The 23,098-nt window shown below is 42.3% G+C and overlaps 1 protein-coding gene across 2 annotated transcripts in view; it reads right to left on the bottom strand.

The window, feature by feature from the left end:
* RFTN1 (raftlin, lipid raft linker 1) overlaps positions 1-23,098 on the bottom strand; it is a 255,311-nt gene that overhangs the window by 89,555 nt on the left and 142,658 nt on the right. For both annotated transcript variants that reach the window (XM_077130048.1, XM_077130049.1), the window contains exon 4: positions 1,055-1,163. In XM_077130048.1, coding sequence (XP_076986163.1) covers positions 1,055-1,163 — 109 coding nt within the window. The remainder of the gene's footprint in view (positions 1-1,054; positions 1,164-23,098) is intronic.

Raw genomic sequence — 23,098 nt, 5'->3', positions numbered from 1 at the left:
ACCTGCTTTCCCCTGCCTCAGGAGTTCACACATGCTGTTCCCTCTGGGAGACTCAAACAGAGCCCCATCCCCAAACACCTCCTCCTCATCCCCCAGTCTCTGTGCCAGGCACCTCCCGGGATCCCCAGGCCACACTGCGCCCGCCAACCCCTCAGTCCCGGTGCTACCTTCTGGAAATGCCCATCACGCTGGTCAGGATCTGCCTTGTCCTGAGGACACACGGGCAGGGACCAAGCTATTTAGTTCTCAGTATCCCTGTACCTTAGTCCTATTAGTTGCCCATTTGTGACAGACACCTAACATCTATTAGTGAATCCACTGATGGGCTGTTTGGACCTCAAACAAACCACAGTCACCTCTACAGGATGGGAGATTGTCAAAGATTTTGGATGCCTGGGTAAGAGAGAACAAGATGAACATTAAGCAATGAACTTAGCCCCAGTTTGGGGCAGGCCACTCCTTCCACGGTGAATGTCATCATATTGAAACGCAAGTGGACCCTGCAATTAGGCACCGAACCCCATGTGGCATGAAGAAAAGTTCAAAACCAGAAACATTTCTAGGCAGAAAACGAATTCCCTGCATGCGAGGCCATTTTCTACCGCACAATTGCAAGCCCGTGGCCACGGGACGCTGGCGTGACCCCACACGTGGAGAGCAAGGGCACATGGGGCAATGAAGACTCCTAAGACAAGTGGAAGTTGGCACCTGGGGGCTTGCGCCGTGTTGAGAGTTGGAGAGGTCCCAGCAGTGGGCCCGGGGGCCTCGTGGCTCCAGAGCCCTTTCTGGCCCTAAAAGACAGGGTCCCTGCCAGCCTGGGAGGGAGGTGGTGGGAAGCCCCCTTCTTCCAGAGTCAACCCCAACCTAAGAGATGTGTGTGTGTGGGGGGGGGCCTGGTCCCCCCCCAGGGTCTACACAAAGCTCCAAGTCAGAGGAGGTGCTGGTCCCCACCAAGGCTCCTGGAGGGGCTGAGCTGCCCTGAGCCCGCCCCCCATCCCCCACACAGGAGGGGGCTCTGCAGACCCTTCCAGCGTACCCTGAGGGCAGCGCTCACCTTCTTAATGAACTCCGGGATGATTTTTTGGTCCGTCAGGTGGTCTAAGGAGGAACAGCAATCTAATTCCAAGATGTAGCCATCACTGTGAAGATCAGTTTTCTGGGATCTGCAGAGAGAGAAAACACATGCACGTGAGGACTAAGATTTCTGCACAATATAAAAAAAAGGAATCGTTGGGTGTTTTCATGAAGCTCCAAATTCTTCCCTGAAAGGTAAACGCTAAAAAGACACTGCTAAAAAATGAAATTCTGGTAAACAAACTCAAATCATATGTAAAGCTCTACATCATGGAAACACCTCCTAGATAAACCACTGAGTAAAACCCATCGCTATAGGTTGATGGATTTAGTAGCATTAGATGTTAATGTTGAACAACACACATACGGCAGCAGGTGGACTTCCCATCAGTTCCTATCTTCAGGGCACAGAGAAAGAAGTAGCGAAGACACACATTAAACGAGTGATGTCTAGTCCCTCCGGAGAGCGGGTATGGGAACTGGGACTGCTAGGAGGGACCGAAAGTATCTTTAATTTGTTTTCATTTTTTTTAAATGAAGAGAATATATTCATATGTCACCTAGAAAATAAAAAATTAATCACTTAGAGACTTGAAAAGGGCTCAGACCCGACAGAGGGCAATCTGGCAAAAACTATCAAAATTAAAGACACATTAAAGAAAGTACATCAGGCAGCTAAAAGGAGAATTATGGAGAAACGAAATGGGTATGAAGGGTTGTCCCGTGTAGATGCCCGTGGTCTACACGGGGACGTAAAGCACCGCAGCCAGCACCTGCCATCTCTCTGCACACATGCTGGGGGTCAGCGTCCCACCTTCCCATCCCCCCCACACAGCACACAACCGTGTACATTCCAGAAGCAGCAGCAAGTGGCCCCCAGAAGGAGAGTCCACCACTTCACAGTTGCTCGGAGCAGCTCCCCTGCGACAGCCACATGGGTCCGCCGAGGCCCAGGGGGCCATGTGATCCTCAAGATATTGAAGGTGAGTCCTTGGCTGAGCGGACAGGAGGCAACAGGAGCAACTGGAGGTGGGACTGCAGGGAAGGGGCCAGCGGCACACACTCTCTCTCCCCGGGCGGCGGATCTGGGGGCTCTGTCCTTCACACACAGGAGCTGAGTCCTCCCTGCCAGACCTTCCCGGCGAGCGGGTCTGGTCAGAAAACTCTGCAAGTGGACATTTCTGCGTGACGCAAACTGAACTCCTGAGACACACGTACACCACCAAGCAAAAGGTCTGCATGCATATTGGCGAAAATATTTTTAAATGGATTTCTAAGGTTCTTAGCTATCATTCAAAGCATTCCTGCTCTCATTAACCACTGGGTATGATTTACATGAAATTCGAAAGTGAAAAAACTGAAGAGTGGATTTCCCCAGGTGTGCAACTGTAATTGGGTAAGCAAACCTCAACAGCTTATTTTTCCCTCTAATGTGTATCCTTTCAGGAGTAGGGCACTGAAGCTCACACTTTTTAAAAAAAATTGGATCACTAGATATTTGATTGTTTTTAACTAAGCAAGTAATGCAGGTTTGCGATGAAAAAATGGAAAATGCCAAGAAACACTAAAAGTCACCTGATGCCTATTCCTTTAGAGTTTACATATAGATGTAGATACTGATCTAGATACAGAAAAGACTGTTAAAGTGGGTAAAATGCATGTCATTTTATAGCCTGTTTCTTAAGTGTAAATATACTATGAGTCCTTTTTTCCCATGGCAATAAACTTCTACATATTTAATAATTGCATAATAATCTGTTGTACACATGCCATGCTATGTTTAAACAATCCTCTATCGTTATTGTTAGATAACACATTTTTCCACTTTTTTGCTATTCAAAACATTACTATAATTACACATATTTGTTGCATTCTAACAGTTGTTTCCTTAGGATACTGATGTACATATTTTTGAAATGTAAAAGAATAAACCAAGTGTCAGTCCTGGCCTCTTTGCCTTAAAAATCAGTCAGAAACTAGACTCATGTTCTCATTTCCCTGCCAAGTTCTCATTTCTACCCCACCCCATACAAAGCACGTAATAAAAGGAATGAAGAAGATTCCAGACTTCTGAAAGAAAAGACTTAGTCAAGACATGCTGCCATGTATCATATGAGGTCTCAAACAACAAAGGTGGATGAGAAGGTTCTAAGATTTAAAATCCCAGCTCCTCTGTCCCATGGAGACTAAGATCAGACTGCACAAGTTCATTTACAAATGCCTTTGAGATTAACAACGGTTGAACATTAGTAACAAGCAAACGGTGCACCCCACGATGACAGGAGGGAAGATGGGTCTGTCTTTCAACAACTCACAGCCCAGACCCATAAAAAAATATCGTTAGACGAGGACCTGACAGCTATCACTTTTGGTTCTGGAACAAGTTCTGTAAGAAGAAAGGCAACTCTGGCTGTTTTCCAGAATCAAAGAATTAACTCAGTTATATCTGAACTGAAAGAGCACAAAGAACCAACAAAAGTAGGCAATTGACTGCAAATTTTCTAGAACCCTGAAAAAAAAATCACATCTCATATGCTTGGAAAAGCAAATGACTATCGGGGCATATATGAATAACTAGCAGGCCTCCCCTTGCCTTTATGAATTGACTACACAATTTGAAATGAAAGGGTTATAGCACCGGAGGGTGGCTGAAGGGGAGGGGAGGTGACAGAGCCTCCGAGGTCGCATGCAGGTGTCGGCTGCCCAAGCCTTGGGGTCAGCACTCTGCGAGGGAGCAGCTGTGGGTCTGGGAGAGGACGGAACTGGGGCGAGGGCACTTCACGCAGAAACCCCCTCCCTGCCACCGACCCTATGAAATCCACTAGGAAATCTTCCCTATAGGGCAGTAAGAGGGCATTTCTGGACTCCTCAGCAGTGGGCTGCTGCTAAGCACGGCTGCTGTGGCAAACACACCCAAAGGTGACCTTCACCTCCTGGAGTTCACAGCTTTGTGTAACGCCCCCGTTTGTGTGTGGGCAGGACCCGTGACTTTCTTCTAACCAACAGCATCTGGCAAAGGGGACGGGATGTCAATGCCACGAGGGCGTTTCATTACAAGACTCCATGTTAGCAGACTGGAGGAAGTAAGCCGCCGCGTTGTGAAAAGGTCTATGGGAAGGGCTGCAGGCAGGCAAACAGGGGCTTCAGTCACACAGACGCCAGGAGATGAATCCTGCCAGCAAACTAAGGGAGCAACTTTCCCCACTTGAGCCTCGGATGAGAGTGTAGCCCAAACCAACACCTCTACTGAAGCTTGATGAGACCCTGAAACAGAGAACCCAGATGAGCTACAGAAACTGTGAGCTAATAAATGTGTGCTCTTTCAAGCTAGGTTTGTAGCAATTTGCTACACAGCATAGCAACCTAACGCAGTCACTGAGGAGGCAGCCTCATGCTCACAAGGGCCTCTCAGACCTGGCCGGGCCTAGAGGCAGGCTCACAAGATTCAGTCAGCCCTGAGGGCAGGCCGCTGTCAGCCATGAGCGTCCCACCGCCCTGAGGGAACGTGGCCCCAGGGGCCTCGGCTCAGCCCTCTGTGGGACCACAGCGTGAGGGAATGGGTATTCTGAAATGTGTCCCTTTACAGTCGGTCAAGTTTCTAAGCATTAACCTGAGACTCCCACCTGAGCAGGCATTTGCATGCCCCTGTGAGAGAGGGGGAATGCCAATCACACTTCCCAAAAGGCCACATTCCTGTGTCATCCTGGAAAAGGATTTGGGAAACCACCAAACTGCCCTGGCCTGAAGCCCAGGTGGCTTCCACATCTGGTAGGGCCGGAAAAATCTGAATTTAAGCAATAAAGAAAAAAGGAGACACAAAATGCACTTTTGGTGATGCAGGACTAACTACCCGCAAAAGCATCAGGCTACAATGATTTGGAAATCAACACTAAACACTCTCCATTTAAATAAAGGCACCCTTACATAAGCATTGCTAATGAGGAAATGTTTCCCTATCAACCACAACCTCCACTCCATAAATTCCTCTAGATTTATTAGTCAGAGGCTACAGGTTCTAACATTATCTCCAAGTGGGTGACTTACCAGCTGTGTGCCTTTGGACAATTTACTTAAAGTTACTGTGCCTCAGTTTCTTCCACAGTTACACAGGAAAATTACTAGTAATTAGCTCTTAGCATCGTTTTAAGGATTAAATAAGACAAAAGCATGTAAAGCCCTTAGCACCAAGCCTACGATAAGATTTAGGTTCAATAAATATTAGCCACTGCTGATCTGTTACTATCATCTATAATTGCATTCTTCACTTTTCCTTTCTAGCATTTTTCTCTGTTCAGAATTATTTAGTCATTCAATAGATATTGACCATACTACCATATGTCAGACGCAATAATATACATCAATACACAGAAGAGACAAAAGCTCTGTCCTTGTAACTTAGAATATTGTGGAAGGAGACAGACAATAAACAATATGCATAATAAAGAAGCACACAATATTGTATGTTCAAAGGTTACATTGTTAAGGAAAAAAGAAGCAGAGCAGAGTAAGAAGAATCAGGACTGTGTGTGTGTGTGCATGCATACAGTATTAGTTTTGTGTGTGTGTGTGCATGTATGCGTGCAATATTTGTATGTGTACGTGTGCAATATTAGTTTTGTGTGCACACACACATAGGCATGCAATATTAGCTTTGTGTGTGTGCACACAAGCATCCAGTACTAATTTTTTGTGTGTATATGCATGTAGGCGTACAATATTAGTTTTAATGATGGTTGTCAAGGTAGCCTCAATGAAGAGGAGACGTTCTTAGTCAGACCTGTAGGAGGGAGGGAGTCAGCAAAACTGATATCTGGGATGAGAGGTTTCTAGGCTGGGGGAGCAGTGAGGGCAAAGGCCCTAAGATGGGGCCATGCAACGAGGCCCTGTGGCTGGAGCTCAGTGCATAGAGGGGAGAATAAGGAGAGATAAGGTAAGAAAGCTAAAGGGGACCTGGACTATGTAGAGTCACGGTGAAGACCGCAGCTTTTGCGCAGAATGAGAAGGAAAGCTCTAGAGGACACTGAGCGAAGGAGTGACATGGTCTGCTTTATTTTAAAAGGGTCCCACTGGCTGAATGGAACAGCTCAGAGAATACCTCAGTGACCCAGGCAAGAGATGATGGCGGTGTCTTAAAATGGGGTGGTAGCAGTGTAGGTGGTGAGAATTTCTGGATTCTGGATATATTTTGAAGGCAGAACCTTTAAATTTTCCTTATGGACAGGGTGCGGGACATGTAAGGTGAGGACAACACCAAGGACTGCTGCCCAAACGGATAAGGGGAAGGCTGGCGGGGGAGGGGAGGAAGCTTTGAGGGAAGATCAATAATTCAGTTTCAGATATGTTGCATTTGAGATAGCTGGTAACCATCCAAGGGGAGATGTCAGGTAGACAGTTGATATACAGTCGAGACTTCAGGAGAGGGTGCTGGAGATGTGAATTTGGGAGCCACAGCTTATAGGTGGTATTTAAAGCATGAGACTCGATGAGATCTAGAGATTAATGTAAAGTGAGAAGAATCAATGTCTGAGCTTTGGGACCCTCCATCATGAAGACGTTGGGGAAAGGAGAGGACAAATCAGCAAAGATGACAAAAAAGGAGCATTCAGAGAGGAAGGAGGAAAACCAAATGAATGTGGTGTCCTGAAAGCCAAATCCAGAACATTTGGCATATTGAATTCGTACCAGATACATGGTTTCCAAATAATTCTCTCATTCTGTAGGCTGTCTTTTTTACTTTCATGATGAAATCCTTTGAAATGCAACACTTTTGCATTATAATGCAGTCCCATTTACTTATTTTTTCTTTTGTTGCTAGCACTTTTGGTGTAAGGTCTAAGAAACCATCGTATAAAACAAGGTCATGAAGATGCTTCCCTACAATTTCTTCTAGGAGTTTTATAATTCTGGTTCTTATATTTAGGTTTCTGATCCATTTTGAGTTAAGAGGTTGATCTGCTGTGAGATAGGGGTCCTCCTTCATTCTTTTGCATATGGATATCCAGTTGGTCAACTGGATTTTGTCCAATTCAGTTTTTCCCCACTGAGTGAACTTGGCACTATTGTCAAAAATCAATTGGCCATAAATGTGAGGGTCTATTTCTGAACTCTCAATGCAATTCCATTGATCTATATGTCCGTTCCTGTGCAATTATCATGCTGTTTGAGCACTATAGTATTGTAATACGTTTTTAAACAAGGGAGTACGAGCCCTCCAACTTTGTTTTTCTTTTTAAAGATGATTTTGTCTATTAGGAGACTCTTACTATACGTACATATTCGACTTTGGCTTTTCCATTTCTGCAAATAAGGCTGTTGAAATTTTTATTGGAATTGCATTGAATCTGTAAATTGCTTTAGGGCAAACTGACATCTTGACAAATTTGTCTTCCAATCCATGGGCATGAAATAGTGTTCCATTTATTAGGTCTTCTTTGATTTCTTTCAGCAATGTTTTGTAGTTTTCTGTGTATAAGACCTTTATGTCCTTGGTTAAATTTTTTCCTAGATATTTGATTCTTTCAGTTGTTATGTTGTGAATTCTCATTTCACACTCACTAGGATGGCTACTATTAAAAAGACAAAAAATAAGTGTTGGAGAGGATGTGGAGAAACAGGAACACTTGTTCATTGTTGGCAAGTGTGTAAAATAGCGCAGCCACTATGGAAAATAATTTGGTGGCATCTCAGAAAGTTAAACATAGAGTTAGTATTTGAAGCAGCAATCCCTTTTCTAAGTATAGACCTACAAGAAATGAAAGCAGAGACCTGAACAGAGATTTGTACATCAATGCTCATCACAGCATTATTCGCAGTAGCTAAAAGATGGAAGCAACCCAAGTGTCCAACAGCAGAAAAATGGATAGCAAAATGTGGTTTATACATACACTGGAATATCATTCAGCCATAAAAAGCAAAGAAGTTCTGATATATGTTACTACCTGGATGAAACGTGAAGGCATCATACCGAGTGAAATAAACCAGACACAAAGGACAAATCTTAAATGATTCCACTAGTATGAAATAATTAAAATTAAAAAATTTTCACAGAGATGGAAACTAGAATACAGGTACCACGGGCCAGGATGAACATAAAAAAAATAGGGAGTTAATACTTAATTGGTACAGAATTTCGGTTTGCGGGGGGTAGGAAAAATTTTGATGAAGGTGATGTTAGCACAACAGTGTGATTCTAATTATAACACCACTGAGCTATATATCTGGATGTGGCTAGCGGAGGAAAATTTAAATGGTATATATGTTACTAGAATGAAAATTATCTTTAAAAACAACTATACAATATAAAGAGTGAACCCTAATGTAAACTATGGGCTATAGATAATAGTATAATTATAATAATACTCTCTTGTCAATTGTTACAAAGGTATCACACTAATGCTAAAATGTTAATAATAGGGTTGTGTGTATAGAGTTCTAAACTCTGTATTTTCTGCATGAATTTTCTGTAAACCTACAACTGCTCTAATAAAAGAAGTGATCCATGAGGGAAGAAAGCTTGGCAGGGAGGAAAGGGTAAGCAATACGGTCAGTTGCTTCAATCAACAAATTTAGAATCTTCTCTTCAATACGATTGTTCTCTTAAAATTTCAAGTGGGAAACTAAATTCAATTCACCCTACGGAAACAGGTGTGAAGAAATGTCTATATTTAATAGATGACTATCTTGTTCAAAGGGCATATTGTTAACTTAAAATCAAAAGAGCTTGATTTCTTTAAAAAAAATCATTGTTCTGCAGAATCATAACTCTGAACAGATTGGCGGACAATTAACTAAAAAGAATTCTGGCCCATTTATATCTTGGGTAACCACCTGTACACAGCATTAGGGAAGTCCACCCATTCCGAAGGGACTTTCTATAAGGAAGCAGGGATAAAAAGGTATTAATGAGCAGAGATACAAAATCCTGAAAACCACAAATGAATAAAGGCAGACTAATACAAATTCTTAGAATGTAGCAACATAATTCCAGCAAGGTACATAAACATAATGGTTCTGGTTGCTTAAGATAATGAAAAAGAGGTTAAGATATCATGGTCCTGTGAAGTTTTTTGTTTTGCATGCTGTATGCAGGGTCACATTTCATTATTTTTCCATGTGAGTATCCAGTTACCACAGCACCATTTTTTGAATTTTGTTTTGTTTGTACTATGTTTTGTTTTGCTTGTTTTTTCAGAGGAAATGCATGGATGGGGAATTGAACCCGGGTCTCCCACATGGCAGACAAGAATTCTACCACTGAGCTACCCTCGCACGCCCCTCCTACAACGTTTTAAAAAGCCTTTATAGTCATGACAACTAAATGCAGTTTGGTACCCTGGATTGGATCCTGGAACAGAAAGAAGGCACTGATAGAAAAACTGGTGAAATCCGAATAAAGTCTGAAGTTTAGTTAATAGTAATGTATCATCAACTTCTTAGTTTAAACACATATACCATGATAATGGTATCTTACATATACAATGATAATGTAAGATAATAATGAGAGAGACTGGTGGAGGGCATGGCTGTACTATCTTCATAACTTTTCTGTTAAATCTAAAATTACTCCAAAATTTTAAAATAAATTTTAAAATTAAAAATATGATATATTCTTGGGGTTTTGCGTGATTATTTGTTTTGATTCTGTAATATCAATTCTCAGATTCAGTGGTTCTAGTCCCAAGCTACACCTAATCACAGCCTGACCACACCTCCAATAAGAGACCCTTCCGTCATTGAGGAAAACACCTGAAAGAAAAGGTCTGGGGGAGAAAATCAGGACCTCCTTTGATCTGTCCCAACTGAAGGCATAGGAGCAACCCAAAATGCAAACCTTGAGCTCGATGAATCAGGTAGGGTTTCCCACAGGGCAGGTAATCTCAGCCCTGGTTGCTTTTAACCTTTGAATCACTTGGGACCTCTCAAAATGTACGGATGCCTGAGCCCCATCCTCACAAACAGTGAAGTAATTGGCAACGGGTGTGGCCTGGACAAAGGGACTTTAAAAAACTTTCCAAGTAATTAATTCTAATGTGCAACCCGGGTGGAAAATCACTGAGTAGGCAGGGCATGTTGTATCTGTTATTCTCCCTGGAGATTCGCCTTGGGAAGTAACAGAGCAGTCCATCAAAAAGGAAAACTAGAAAACATAAATTACTTTTTTGTTTTGTAGACTGCTAGAGCCTCAGAAGAAGAAATACTTTCAAGAAAAAGGACCAGAGATTTCAAAAATATTCGAGGATAGGGACATTCTCTATCTATGCTTCTTAGGGTCAGAAACATTGAAAAGTACTTCCAACTTACTGCTTTCCTCACTTCTTTGATGTGTTACAGCTGAGACTTGAGTCAAAACTGAATGTGAACAAGTACTAATTTGTTTAAATAAATGCTTGTCAGAGAAATGCATGAAACCGTACCTAGACACTGAGCGTGGGCACAGACCTTTTCTAACTGCTGGGATGGACAGCAAAGAGCCTTGTGCCCACGTGCTAAGGCACCTCCACTGTTAGCACGACTGGTCACAAATGTCAATGTTTAAAAACATAAAAGAAGGTCACCTACTCTGTCACGTTGACCTCATTCCTCATATACAAACATCACCTGTAATAAAAACGTTGGGACAAGTCACAGAGCCGTACCAGGAGATCCTCACATCTCAACCATCCAGCCTGCCAAGTGCTGCGCAGTCATCCCCAGACGGCTGGAGACTCAGAGGTCAAACCAAGAGCCACGCACTCAAAAGGCCCACAGCAAATGAGTGAAAGAGGGCTGGTTTTTTTCATTTGACCCAAAACCACAATCTAGTCACTTTGTTCTCATAAAAGATAACAGAATGGTCTTCGGGTCCACCAAGAAATACCCTCTCTCCTGTTTCTCCTGAAACACAGGGTTCTGTTAGACTTCCCATTTCCAGGAATGATATGGTTACAGAGAAACCTGTTTCCACCAGGAGAAAAGCGACAGCACAAGAGTGATGATAAATGTGATAATGGCAGGCATCTGCCACTGTGGCGCTGGGTTGGGGAGATGCCCTCTCAGCCTCTGATGGGTGGCCCCTGGGTGACAGACACAAAGCTCCAACACAAAGCATGATAAGGCTGGCTGCCAGGGAACAGACACAAGCAAGCAGATGATATAGTTTTATCATCATCCAAATAACTGGCCCCCGAACCCCACATAGATATTTCATTCATTGCAACAGCTGAGTAGAGTCTTCCATTTGGCACGCCGCCCTCCCCACCGCGACCACACATTCCAGCCCCTGTCCAGGATCGCATAGTGGCCGGGGACACGCACCATTTTCAAGCCATTAAAAGACCATTTTCCAATAAAATTCCTGAAAAAGACTTTGTTTTTATTATAAGCACTTTAAATATTCAAACTTATCAGGAGGCACAGATCATCCTCAAATTATCCTGATGAAATGCCAAGGAGCAAGTTGAACACTTGCTTTGGTCTCATGGGCAGACCTCAAATGAGGCTACTCAGCAACAAATGGCTGCTGAAAAACTGTGATAAACTACACTTTTAAATAATAGACACGTGAACAGAAAACAAACATACACTTGACTTTCAAATAATAAACATGTAACAGATCTCACTTCAACGCATAAGTCCCTTAGCTTCAAAGGCCATGAATTCAGATGCTTTCTTTTTTCCCAGGACTCTAAGCACAATACATAGTTGATAAATAGGGGTATTTTTGCTTCATTTAAGAATAAACAGAAAGAAAGGATAACAAACACAGACTTAGATTATTAGTCCTTTCTCCACCTAGAAAAAAGTTTTACTAAATGTCAGTTGACAGATACAACTTCTCTGGGAAACAGGAAGGAATTTTAATGTTTTTACCCAACAAGGCAAGAACCGGTTCAAGTAGAATGAGCAAAATGGTTTGGGTTTTCGTTTTTTGAGAAAGAAAGAAAAGGAAGGCAGGAAAGAAGGGAGAGAAATGAGCTACAAATCTGAAAAAGATTTGTCAGTGTAAGAAAAAGAAGGCTATTTCTAGCTTCATTAGCTATGTAAAACTAATGAAAACAAAACATCATCCATTCATTTGTCCCTATGTCACCTTTCTGACTGCCAACTGCACATAAGACACTGAGCTTGATCTTGTCCTCACAAAACTCATCACATCTAAGAGAAGATAAATCATATATAAGCAGAGCTGCTATGAGAGTCCAAGTACTTCAATGCCAGGGATCAGGGTAAAATTTTAAAAACCAGAACCATCCGAGCCAAGTCTGGGGTAATTAGTCATGGGACAGTGGGTAAAATGACATTCCAGGCACCAAGAACAGCGATTATACACATCTGGACGGAGTCAAGCATGAGTTCTAAGTAATGAAAGAACTCCCTGGAAGGAGGTGCATGGAGGTGAGAGCTGGGGTAACTTGGGTGCCGGATCAGCAAACGTGAGCCTAAGGAGGGGTGGATGAGTTCGGTGTTAGGATGCATCTATGAACAAGGGATTGATGCACTAGAGCACGACAGCAGGCATTGAGGCAGGGGAGAAAGGATGGACACATATCACTACCAGGATGGGACGGAACGTCACTCGAGGGTAAGGGTGAGTCACAGACAGTCTCAGATAAAAGAAGCTGTTAAGATACAGGCTTAGCGATTATTAAGCAGGCAGCATTGTACGTTGTAGGAAGAGAGGAAGGATATTTTAGGAGAGTAGAAATGAGAGGACAGTTAAGATTTTTGTAGAACTAATGGATGGCTGGGAGAGAGAGCTTCTAGGTATTTCCTGCCCTGCAGTGGGTGGTGGTGGTGACTGGGGTTGGGGGTCGAGGGATACTCTGCTACTTTCCAAAGAAGAAAAAGAATGACCCATAGACAGGTCACTGCCTTTTCTTCTGATATCCCACTGCTCTTTCACCAGCACCCATTGGGTTGACAAGGGTTTAGTATCACCAGGAACATTCTGAAAATAATGAGTGGGGAAGACATGCAAATGATGCCCTAACCACACATTCTCTTAGGGAGCTGTGCCCTGCAAGTGGGTTGGCCTGTCACCGCGAGCATTGCGCTAAGCTGGACTTGCTATGTATTCTAGAAAAATCTTGCCACTTTCTGTTATGCTGTTTGCAGTTAGAGCTGGCTCCCTGGTAGCTACACCATCGGAAACTACGTACTCTAAGGAGCTCAGCTTTATCTGTAAAAAGCCAAAAGGAAAGTAAACAAACAAATGACAGCCGTGTTCCCTATATAATGTGGCAGCTAAGGAATTTCAGTCTCTCTCAAGCTGGGCTATAGACAAGAGGAAAACAACCACACGGAATGGGATTTGGGGCAGTCTTGCTTTCTCTGGAATCCTATAAGACTCCCCGTATACAATGAAAGGTGCGGAAAGAGCTCATAGCAATAATGCATAATTAATAATGCTTCATCACAAAAATAACACTGACTAAAAGCAGGTCTGCCTGACATGTATCGGTTCAGAAAAGCCACATTATCTGCAAACAAAAATAACAATAGTAGTTACACAAATGAACAGTCTTTATAAAACACTCTCATGGGCTATGTCCAGGTGAATAACAGAAAAGCTTTGTCTGCATTTAACACTCCTGTTCAAAATCAAAGTTTGCTGCTTTTCCAGACCTTCCTACAAAAACTCTCTAACCCAGTGCTGTTGAATGCAACTTTCCATGATGAAGGAAATATTCTGTCGGCCCGTGCAATGCAGGAGCCACCAGTTACGTGCGGCTACTGGGCACTTGAAATGGGGCTGGTGCAACCAAGGAACTGAATCTTTTATTTTATTCCATTTTAATAAATTAAAATAAAAATTTAAATTGCTGCATGTGGACTGTGGCTACCGTTTAGGATGGTACAGCTTAGCTCCATGTTCTCAAACATTAATGTACAGCTAAATCATCTGGGAATCTTGCAAAAATGCAGATTCTGATTCAGAAGGTGTGGGTGGAGCCTGAGGGTCTATTTCCAGCAAGCTCCCAAATGAGGCTCCCAGTGCTTCAGGAACCACCAGGGTGACTCAGAACAGGTCAATGGTCTCCAAATTTTTTTATCGCACACCCCATCGGTAAAAAACTCCTGAGTACTACTGTACTAATGTCCTACATAGTCCATAAAACCTACAAAAAAAAAAAAGAATTTTTTAGAGGATGAGAACCATGAAATGGGCAATATTTTCAAATAATAATCACAAGTTCATGTAATTAATGGCTAATATCTCAAAACATAGTATACTCCTGAAGTGAGATTCACCGTTAACAGTCATGGAAGTAAAGCCACTTTTCAAAAAGTCTTCTTGATGATTCTAAATGTCTTTGGCCATCTTCTGACAGCTCTGAATAGGTGGGTATTGATTTTTTATTCACACTGTGGCTAACAAAGCTCTTACAAACGGTGAGATGGGTCAGTGTGGCACGTCCGTGTGTGTGTGCGTCTGTGCGTGTGCGCGTGGAGAAAGAGAGAGATCGATCTTACATTTTTTACATTACAGGTGTTTCAAACAATTTCCAATCACTTTACAGCAATTTTTTAAGCACTCTATGTATATTTCATGAGGGTTAACGTTTAGTTAAAATGACATAAAATAAGCCACAATCCACTTAAGTGGGTTCTCAACGTGCAGACATTGCTCCCACCCGATGGAAGGGGTCCCCGCCAGCCCCACCCCGCCCCAGGACCCTCCTGCTCCACGTGGGACAGGTGCCCAGCGACACATTCCCCCCGGCCAGGCCCCCACTTCAGTCTGAGCACTAACTACTCCTAACGCTTCATTTCTCTCCCATTCTTTTGAGAAAAATAAACACAAATAGAAGCTTCAGTTCTCTCTCAACACGAGGTATGCCTACCCGACTTTGGGAAGCATGGGTCGTGATGGAATCTAGAAACTGCAGAATGATTACAGAGCTCTAAAATAAAGTTTTATTTGACAATCATACCGAACTTCATGTTATTCAAAACATGCAGTGGAAATTTTTCTCAAATTAGTATATAAACGTAATTGTACTTCTGGCAGGGTTTTTGGGAACTGGAGAGCATCGCTTTAGGCTTTATATGGAAAAATAAAAGTGAAAAACTTACCAAGATGATCCTGAGAAAAAAGAGCAGTGCCCTACTAATTTATTAATTATACACTACAAATTTATTGTAAGCAAAGTAATAAAAATAAAAACAACCTAAAAATTGATAAATAGATCAAAGGAATAGTAAAGAATCTGGAATAGATTAGACTATACATGGAAATCCAACATACAGTTAAGGAGGCTTTTCATTCAGTAGCAAAGTTAGGTTAATATAATAAGTATTGTTAGCAGAGTTGGCTATCTAGAAGATGATAAAGTGGGAACCCTGCTTCAGACCCTAACCCTAAAACTGGGAGCAGTTTTGCTCCCCAGAGGAGATTTAGCAATGCCTGGAGACATTTTTGGATGTCACAACTGGGGGATGTCCCCGGCATTTAGAGGGTTGTATGAATGTAAGTTGCTAAAATAATATTTTTAAGTCTATTTAGCCATTTTACATTTCAACTCATGAGGGATGAACAGGAAGAAAATGAAGCAATGTGCTTCACTAAATCATATTTATGGTTTGTAAAATGGTTCCATCTTGCAGTCACTTCAATAATTATAGAAAAAATTATTTTCTATAATTTAAAATCTAAATAGATCGTGAAGATTATCATTATATTAAAACCTCAAGAAAATTTAAGTCACTAGTAATATATTTATATGGATCTGAAAGTTATTTCTCACCGGCTGCTGCTTTCACAGCTAAAAATATAAAATCCAACTAGCACCAGTCTTTCCCAGGACCATCCCAGGTACTGCCCATTATATCTCTTCAGCTTGAAAAACACCTCTCCCTCACCAATGTAAGTTACTTATGATTGACGAATGAGAGAAAAGACAAAAAAAGACTATGCAAGAGAGATTTAAAGTTAGTTCATCTGAATTTCTGAATTTAATATAGGATAGCTATACAAATTCCAAAAATCTAAAATTATTGGCAACTAAAGTAACGACCCTGTGTGCATTTGGTCTCCCAAATAGCGTGGGTGGTCCAACAGTTCACCTGCAATGCCACAGAATCAATCTTCTAGCGAGTCGATTTTTTATTTAAAGAGTTTTTTTGGGGGTGGGGGGAGGAGAGTATTTAAAGCAAATACAGAGGGTGCAAGGGTAGTTCAGTGGTAGGATTCTCACCTGCCATGGTCCATGCACTTCCCCAAAAGCAAACAAGCAAGCAAAACAAACAAACAAAATAAAAATTCAATAAATGGTGCTGCAATAACGGGATACTCACATGGAAAAATAATGAAATGCGACCCCGCCATACAACAAACAAACAGACATTTCACGGAGCTATGGTATTTGCGTAAGTTTTAAGATCGACAGGTCATTTCAAAGAATTGTAGTGCTTGGGCTTTCCATGTTTTGGCTGGCCGTTCTCTGCCATACCAAAATACTTCTGGGGGAAAAAGTGGAAATCTCTAGTATGCTAATTCTCTCTCTCAAAGGAGACAAAAATAAATAAATACAACGTGGGAGAAAGACACAGGCAATCAAGGACAGCTATAAAAACAGAAAGGAAAAGAAAGCTGTCACAGAAACAAGGCACATCTCTCTTGTTCTCTCCACTGGGATAAACACAACTTTGGAGGGAGAGAATAAGAGTAACTCGGCAAGCCATTTAGGGTGTGGAATAGAAAAAAATCTCTTTCCCCAAGAGAATGTGGCTTTATGCCGGGCATATCAGACTAGAAGGTGCAAACACAATAATTAACAGTGACTCCTGAAACCTGCACACACCAGAAAAGGGTGTCACTCCAGTGTGAGATGAGAAATAGGAAGAATCCATTAAGGGAGTCTTCGGTGGTGCTGGACAGCTCAGTAGGGGGCTGGTGGCAGCCCCGGGGAACTAATCAAGTTCATCAGACACCTCGGGAGGCTGGAGAAAACTAATGAAGGTTGCTGCCAGCCGGGAACAAGGGGCAGCTGTGAGGAAAGCATGGGGGCCCTTTCTATTATCTGAATCCCAAATAACGTTCAGCATGCGCAACAAATGCCTCCTTATTCCCAGCACCGATTTCAGAAAAAGAGAGCTTTGCATGCATCTCCCTCAATTTCAGCTCTCTGGGAGTGAAACCGCTGCTGCAGTTTCTCCATCACACTAACACGTGTCAATCACCGCTAAGCCCAGCGTTCCTTTTCTTCGCCACGTGTGATTCCAACAATCAGCACGCTCCAGGGCTGAACCCCAGCCTCGTGCGAGAGCATTTTCTAGGGTACACCCCGGGAGGCGTCACACCCCCTGTATATTTCATTTAATTACGGAAGCTCTTTCTAGAGCTCTATAATTCTCCCAAGAGTCAAAGTAATTGGTAAAAATTAGACACGAGGAGACAAAAGACCACTTAAAGAAGACATTTTTTACTATAATTTTTAAAAGATTTTCTTTTTAGTTCCAATATAATTTTGTCCTTTCCCAGTTCTGCCCTTTTCAAATGCCAAAGAAAATGTCCATATTATCTCGTGGGCTACAAAAAAAAAAAAAGGCGATGTAATGCATTTGTACTCTACTAAAATTCCACGAAGATTTCCTTTCCTTTGAAAGGCCATCCTTCCTATATATTTTTTTTTAAGAAAGAGAAGAGAGAAAATAACATACATATACCCTTGGGGCAAATTGCTACTATTTTGGCAATGGAAGCACCGTCTGGACATGTGTCTGTGTGTTTTTCATGATCCGAGGTCCATGCTAAGTGGCTACATTATAAAGACGCACTTTTGGTATAAGTAAATATGCAAATGAAAGACAGATTCACCTTGTTTCAGCTTCCTAGGCTCCTCAAAGCAGATACCATGAAATGGCTAGACTTAAACAATGGGAATTTATTAGCTTACGAGCTTACAGTTTTGAGTCCATGAAAACGTCCACACCCAGCCATCATCGAGGCGAAGCTCCCTTCCTGAAGACTGGCTGCTGGCGATCCTTGGCTTCTCTGCCACATGGCAAGGAACATGGTGGTGTCTGCTGGTCTCTCCCTTCTCTACGGAGTTTCAATGCTTTCACGCTTCCGTGGCTTTCTCTATGTCTCTGTCTCTCTCTCTGTATTTATTCTGTTTATTAAGCACTCCAGTAAAAGGATTAAGACCCATCCTGAAGGAGTTGGTCACACATTAACTAAAGCAGCCTCGTCAAAAGGTCCTATTGCAATGAGTTCACAACTCCAGGATTGGATTAAATTTTAAGGACCTGGTTTTCTAGGGTACATACAGCTTCAAACCACCTCAGCAAAATTTCTAGGTATTAAGTGGTGTGGGACATGTGGAGATATTCCTTCCAAGCTGAAAGATAAGTTGTTGCATCTGGCCCCTCCTATAACCAAAAAAGAGGCACAGTATCTAGGTGGCCTCTTTAGATTTGGAGACAACATATTCCACATTTGGGTGTGCTACTCCAGTCGATTTACCAAAAAGCTGCTGGTTTTGAGTGGGGACCAGAACAAGAGGAGGCTCGGTGACAGGTCCAGGCTGCTGTACAAGCTGCTCTGCCACTTGGGCCGTGTGATCCAGCAGATCCAATGGTGCTGGAAGTGTCAGTGGCAAATAGAGATTCTGTCTGGAACCTTGGCAGGCCCCTATAGGAGAATCACAATGCAGACCTTTTGGATTTTGGAGCAAAGCCTTGCCATCCTCTGCAAATAACTACTTTCTCTCTGCAAAACAGCTTCTAGCCTGCTACTGGGCCTTAGTAGAAACTGAACACTTAACCGTGGGCCACCAACTCATGTGACTTGAGCTGCCTATCATGAGCTAGGTATTATCTGACCCATAAAGTTGGGCATGCACAGCAGCACTCCATCATAAAATGTAAATGGTATATTAGAGATAGGGCTCAAGGGGGGTGCAAGGGTAGTTCAGTGGTAGAATTCTCACCTGCCATGCAGGTGATCTGGATTCAATTCCCAGCCAATGCACTTTCCAAGCAAACAAACAAAAAAAACCAACCAAACAAAAAAATTTATCAAATGGTGCTGCAATAACAGTATACTCATATGGAAAATGAATGAAATGTAACCATGCCATATACTCAAAACAGCATACAAAAACAAAGAGAGATAGGGTTCGAGCAGGTCCTGCAGGCACAAGTAAGTTACATGACAAAGTGGCCCAAATGCCCATGGCCCCCACTCCTGCCACATAACCTTCTCTTTCACAGCCCCCAGCGATGGCTTCTTGGAGCATTTCTTACAGCCAGCTGACTGAGGAAGAGAAAACTCAGGCCTGGTTTACAGATGGTTCTGCATGACATACAAGGACCACCTGAAAATACATGGCTGCAGCACTGTAGCCCCTCTCTCGGATGTCTCTGAAGGACAGTGGTGAGGGGAAATCCTCCCAGTGGGCAGAACTTCGAGCAGTGCACCTGGTTTTTCATTTTACTTGGAAAGAGAACTGGTCAGAGGTGCATTTGTATACTGATTCATGGGCTGTTGCTAATGGTTTGGCTGGATAGTCAGGAACCTGGAAAGAACATGATTGGAAAATTGGTGACAAAGAGGTCTGGGGAAGAGGTATGTGGATAGACCTTTCTGAGTGGGCAAAATTCACAAAGATATTTGTATTCTGTGTGAATGTTTACTAGAGGCAAAATGTTTACTAATAGGCAAAAAGGGAACTAGGACTACACAATGGAGGTAAACAAGAGTTTGCCTGGAATACAGGAAATCCCTTAGGGTGTCTCTGAGTACTACCATGTCCTGTGATTAAAGACAATGAAAACCAGGAACATCCCAATCCAGGTAGGACCACCAATGGCCCAGAAACTTTAGTTTCAGAAATGGGACTGTAATAGCTATGAATATTCCTCCTTGTTTTGTTAGGAGAATGTTGGCATATGAACACAAACAAATATCTTTGTTTTCTTTGTATTATCCCCTTATCATATAAGCTGTATTAGCTTCATGTAGTATTTAAGTTAAAGGTTATCAAATTTAAGAGTAAATATTACCCAAAGACTTGCATCCTATTCTGGGAAAAGATAGTACATTTCTGATTGTATACAGTTGAATATTGTTAGGTGAAAATATGTCTTATTTTTATTGGAGATTAAGCACGGTTTAAGAAGATATGCATGGCTGCCAAGTTGACAAGGGGTGGACTGTGATAGTTAAGTTCATATGTCAACTTGGCCAGTTTATGATGCTCAGTTATTTAGTCAAGCAAGCACTGGCCTGACTGCTTGTGAGACAATCTGGTGGAATTAAATCACCAGTAAGCTGACTGCATCTACGGCTGATTACATCTACAATCAACAAGGAGAGCGCCTTCAACAATGAAAGAAGTCTCATCCACTCATTGAAGGCCTTAAAGAACTGATGATCTCAGCCATCAGAAGGAAGATTGCTCCCCTCTACTCCAGCCAGGCAGTTTCTCCTGCGGAATTCACTAAAAGCCTTCATCTGAGTTCCCAGCTTGTGGCCTGCCCTATGGAATTCAGATTTGCCACCCCCACAGTAATGTGAACCAGTTCCTATAATAAATCTCATAATATTTACAGATCTCTTGTCTCAGTTCTGTATCTCTAGGAAATGGTCATAGCAAGATTCCAGGGCATGTTTTTATTCTACTTAATTCTGGAAAATTCTACCGAGCAACACCTACATAGTACCTGGCACTGTAAGTAAATAAATGGAATTCAAAGATAAAAGAAGATTTACCAAGGGGGAGGGGAGGCGGGCAGACGTATATAAAGAATGATAACAAGAGAGTCTGAGAAGCCTAATGACGGCTGGGCGTAAAAGGGAGGACAAGCCACTGTAACAGTGCATAATTAAGCCCACTAAAACAAGCACCAGATAGAAATCTCAGAGGCTGCAAGATGGCAATCAATGGGGTAGATCAGGGCTACCCAATATTACTGTGAAAGGAAGTCAGGACAAATAGACAAACAGATGATAAGTAGATACTTGGGGGACAAATGGACAGATAGAATGATATGACAAATGTGGCAACATGTTAAAATTGGTGGATCTGAGTACCTGGGGAGTAGGGATATGTTGCAGTTCTCTGTATGTGTTCTGTGTTATTTTTGCAACTGTTGTGTAAGTTTGAAATTATTTAAAAATAAACAGTTCAAGAAAAAAGTCAGATATCTGGCTCTGTTTGGGGAAGAAAAGAAAAGGATCTGGCAACAACGGCAGTGATCTAAGGCACTGGCTCTCTAATTTCCAAAGACCTCCACTCAAGAAGCCTGTCTCAGAAGAAAGGCAGAACCCTTCACGATTTCAGATTCCGAGCGCCAAGAGGGCAAACGAGGCCGGGCACTCTCTGAGATTCGCTTTCCTGGAAAGAAATCAGCAGAAAGCCAAAAAAGAATTGTCTCTCTTCATCACTTGACACTGGGCTGCCACAGCTGACTTGTTCAGCAATCCGTGCTGCCCATAAATACTTTGGGGAGTACAGCTTGTTGATACAGTCTGTGAGAGAAAATCTCTCAGGCTCCAAGCATGTGTTCAATTTGGAAGGAAGCAACTCACGTTGCATAGCTCTCAGCCATCCATGGCATCTCTTCTAAGAATCACTAAGGAATCCAGTACGGAAAACAACAATCTCAAGCAGCTGAGTTAAGCGAGCAGACACAGAAGTGGGCTCTGTCCTCAGGGGCTTACTGTGGGGTCCTGCACAGCCTCCAAGGACCTTATCTCCAGCTCTGGCTTGTCTCCCAAGTCACAAGCTTCTCCTCCCTTTTCTCCACTTCCCTCAGGACCACGTGCTCCAGTCACTCCTCATCATCCCAGCTCTGCCTTTCCAGCATCCAGACTCTGCAACTTGATCTACTATTACATTTCACTGGCAATTAAAAAGAGATTTTCAAGGGCAATTTTGATTATATGCATTTTCAACCTTCCATAAAAGTTTCAGAATCTCATTCCCGTGGAAGCTGCAGCTCCTCTGTGTTCTCCCATCCCAACCCGAGGTCTGGCAGGATGCAGGATAAAGCTGTGCAGAGCTCACAAATGTCCACTCCCCTGCATCCATGAGGTATCACTCCAGGGGACCAGGACTCAAGTGGCTTCAACTTATTAGTGATGAAAAACACATCAGTGACACCCTGAACTAGGTCTAGTGTGAATGACACCAATTCAACAGCTGCAAAACGGAACAGGGTGATGCATTTTGGTACTTATAGCTACAACTACAAAATGACTAGAATTAAACCCACACTCATGAAACATCAGAAGTGACATTTTAATAACTGATTTCTCTTAACCATCAAGTTTTGAGGTCTCTGGCAACTCACTCTAAGGAAAAGTGCCCAAAAAAGTGAAGGACAATTTAATATTCTTAGAATTCAGAGTGGATATGGCTAGATTGTCTGTTAAAAATCACTAAATGTTTCAAAGAACGAGTTGAGAGAAGGAAGTTCAAAGTCTTCTTTCTACTTATTCACTAAGTATTTCACATTCGATTTCATTCTAGAGGAGTTTTCAAAGTAACTGACTTGGACTACATTCAACATACTTGGAATCAAGAACAATTTTGAGTAAGATTTGCGGTTTGGCCTGCCATTTTAAAGTGAAATGGCAGTTAGAATTTTCAAAAGAAAAGATCAGGCAATTTTTCATGGATTTAAGTGAAATTTGTCAAAATGGTAGAAGGCTTAGAGGCATGTTACTGTGCTGTGTTTTTGGAGCAATTCGTTAATATTTCAGTTAGATTATAAAAGATGTTCTCAAGTTATCCAAACTCCCTTAGAAAACATTGCATTATAAGATTTAAATAAACTCTTCCCATCACATCTACATAACTCTCAAGTTTACCCCAAAGGAATCAGGTCCAAGTTAAAACAGAAACATTTCTTCCTCCAGAAACATTTCCTTGGTTTCCTTTCCAGTGGCAAGTGATCTTTCCTCTTTTAAAATTCCCAGGGCAGGAGGAATGTGTCTTATTTTCTCAATTAGACTGCAGACACTGGAAGGCAGCCAGCTGAGCACTGCGTCTGCACATCTTACCGTCTCACCAAGCAGGGGCTCTAGAGCACAATA

The sequence above is a fragment of the Tamandua tetradactyla genome, chromosome 15 (genome assembly GCF_023851605.1).
Source record: "Tamandua tetradactyla isolate mTamTet1 chromosome 15, mTamTet1.pri, whole genome shotgun sequence".
Taxonomy (NCBI): Eukaryota; Metazoa; Chordata; class Mammalia; order Pilosa; family Myrmecophagidae; genus Tamandua; species Tamandua tetradactyla.
This window is presented reverse-complemented; position numbering and strand designations above follow the sequence as displayed.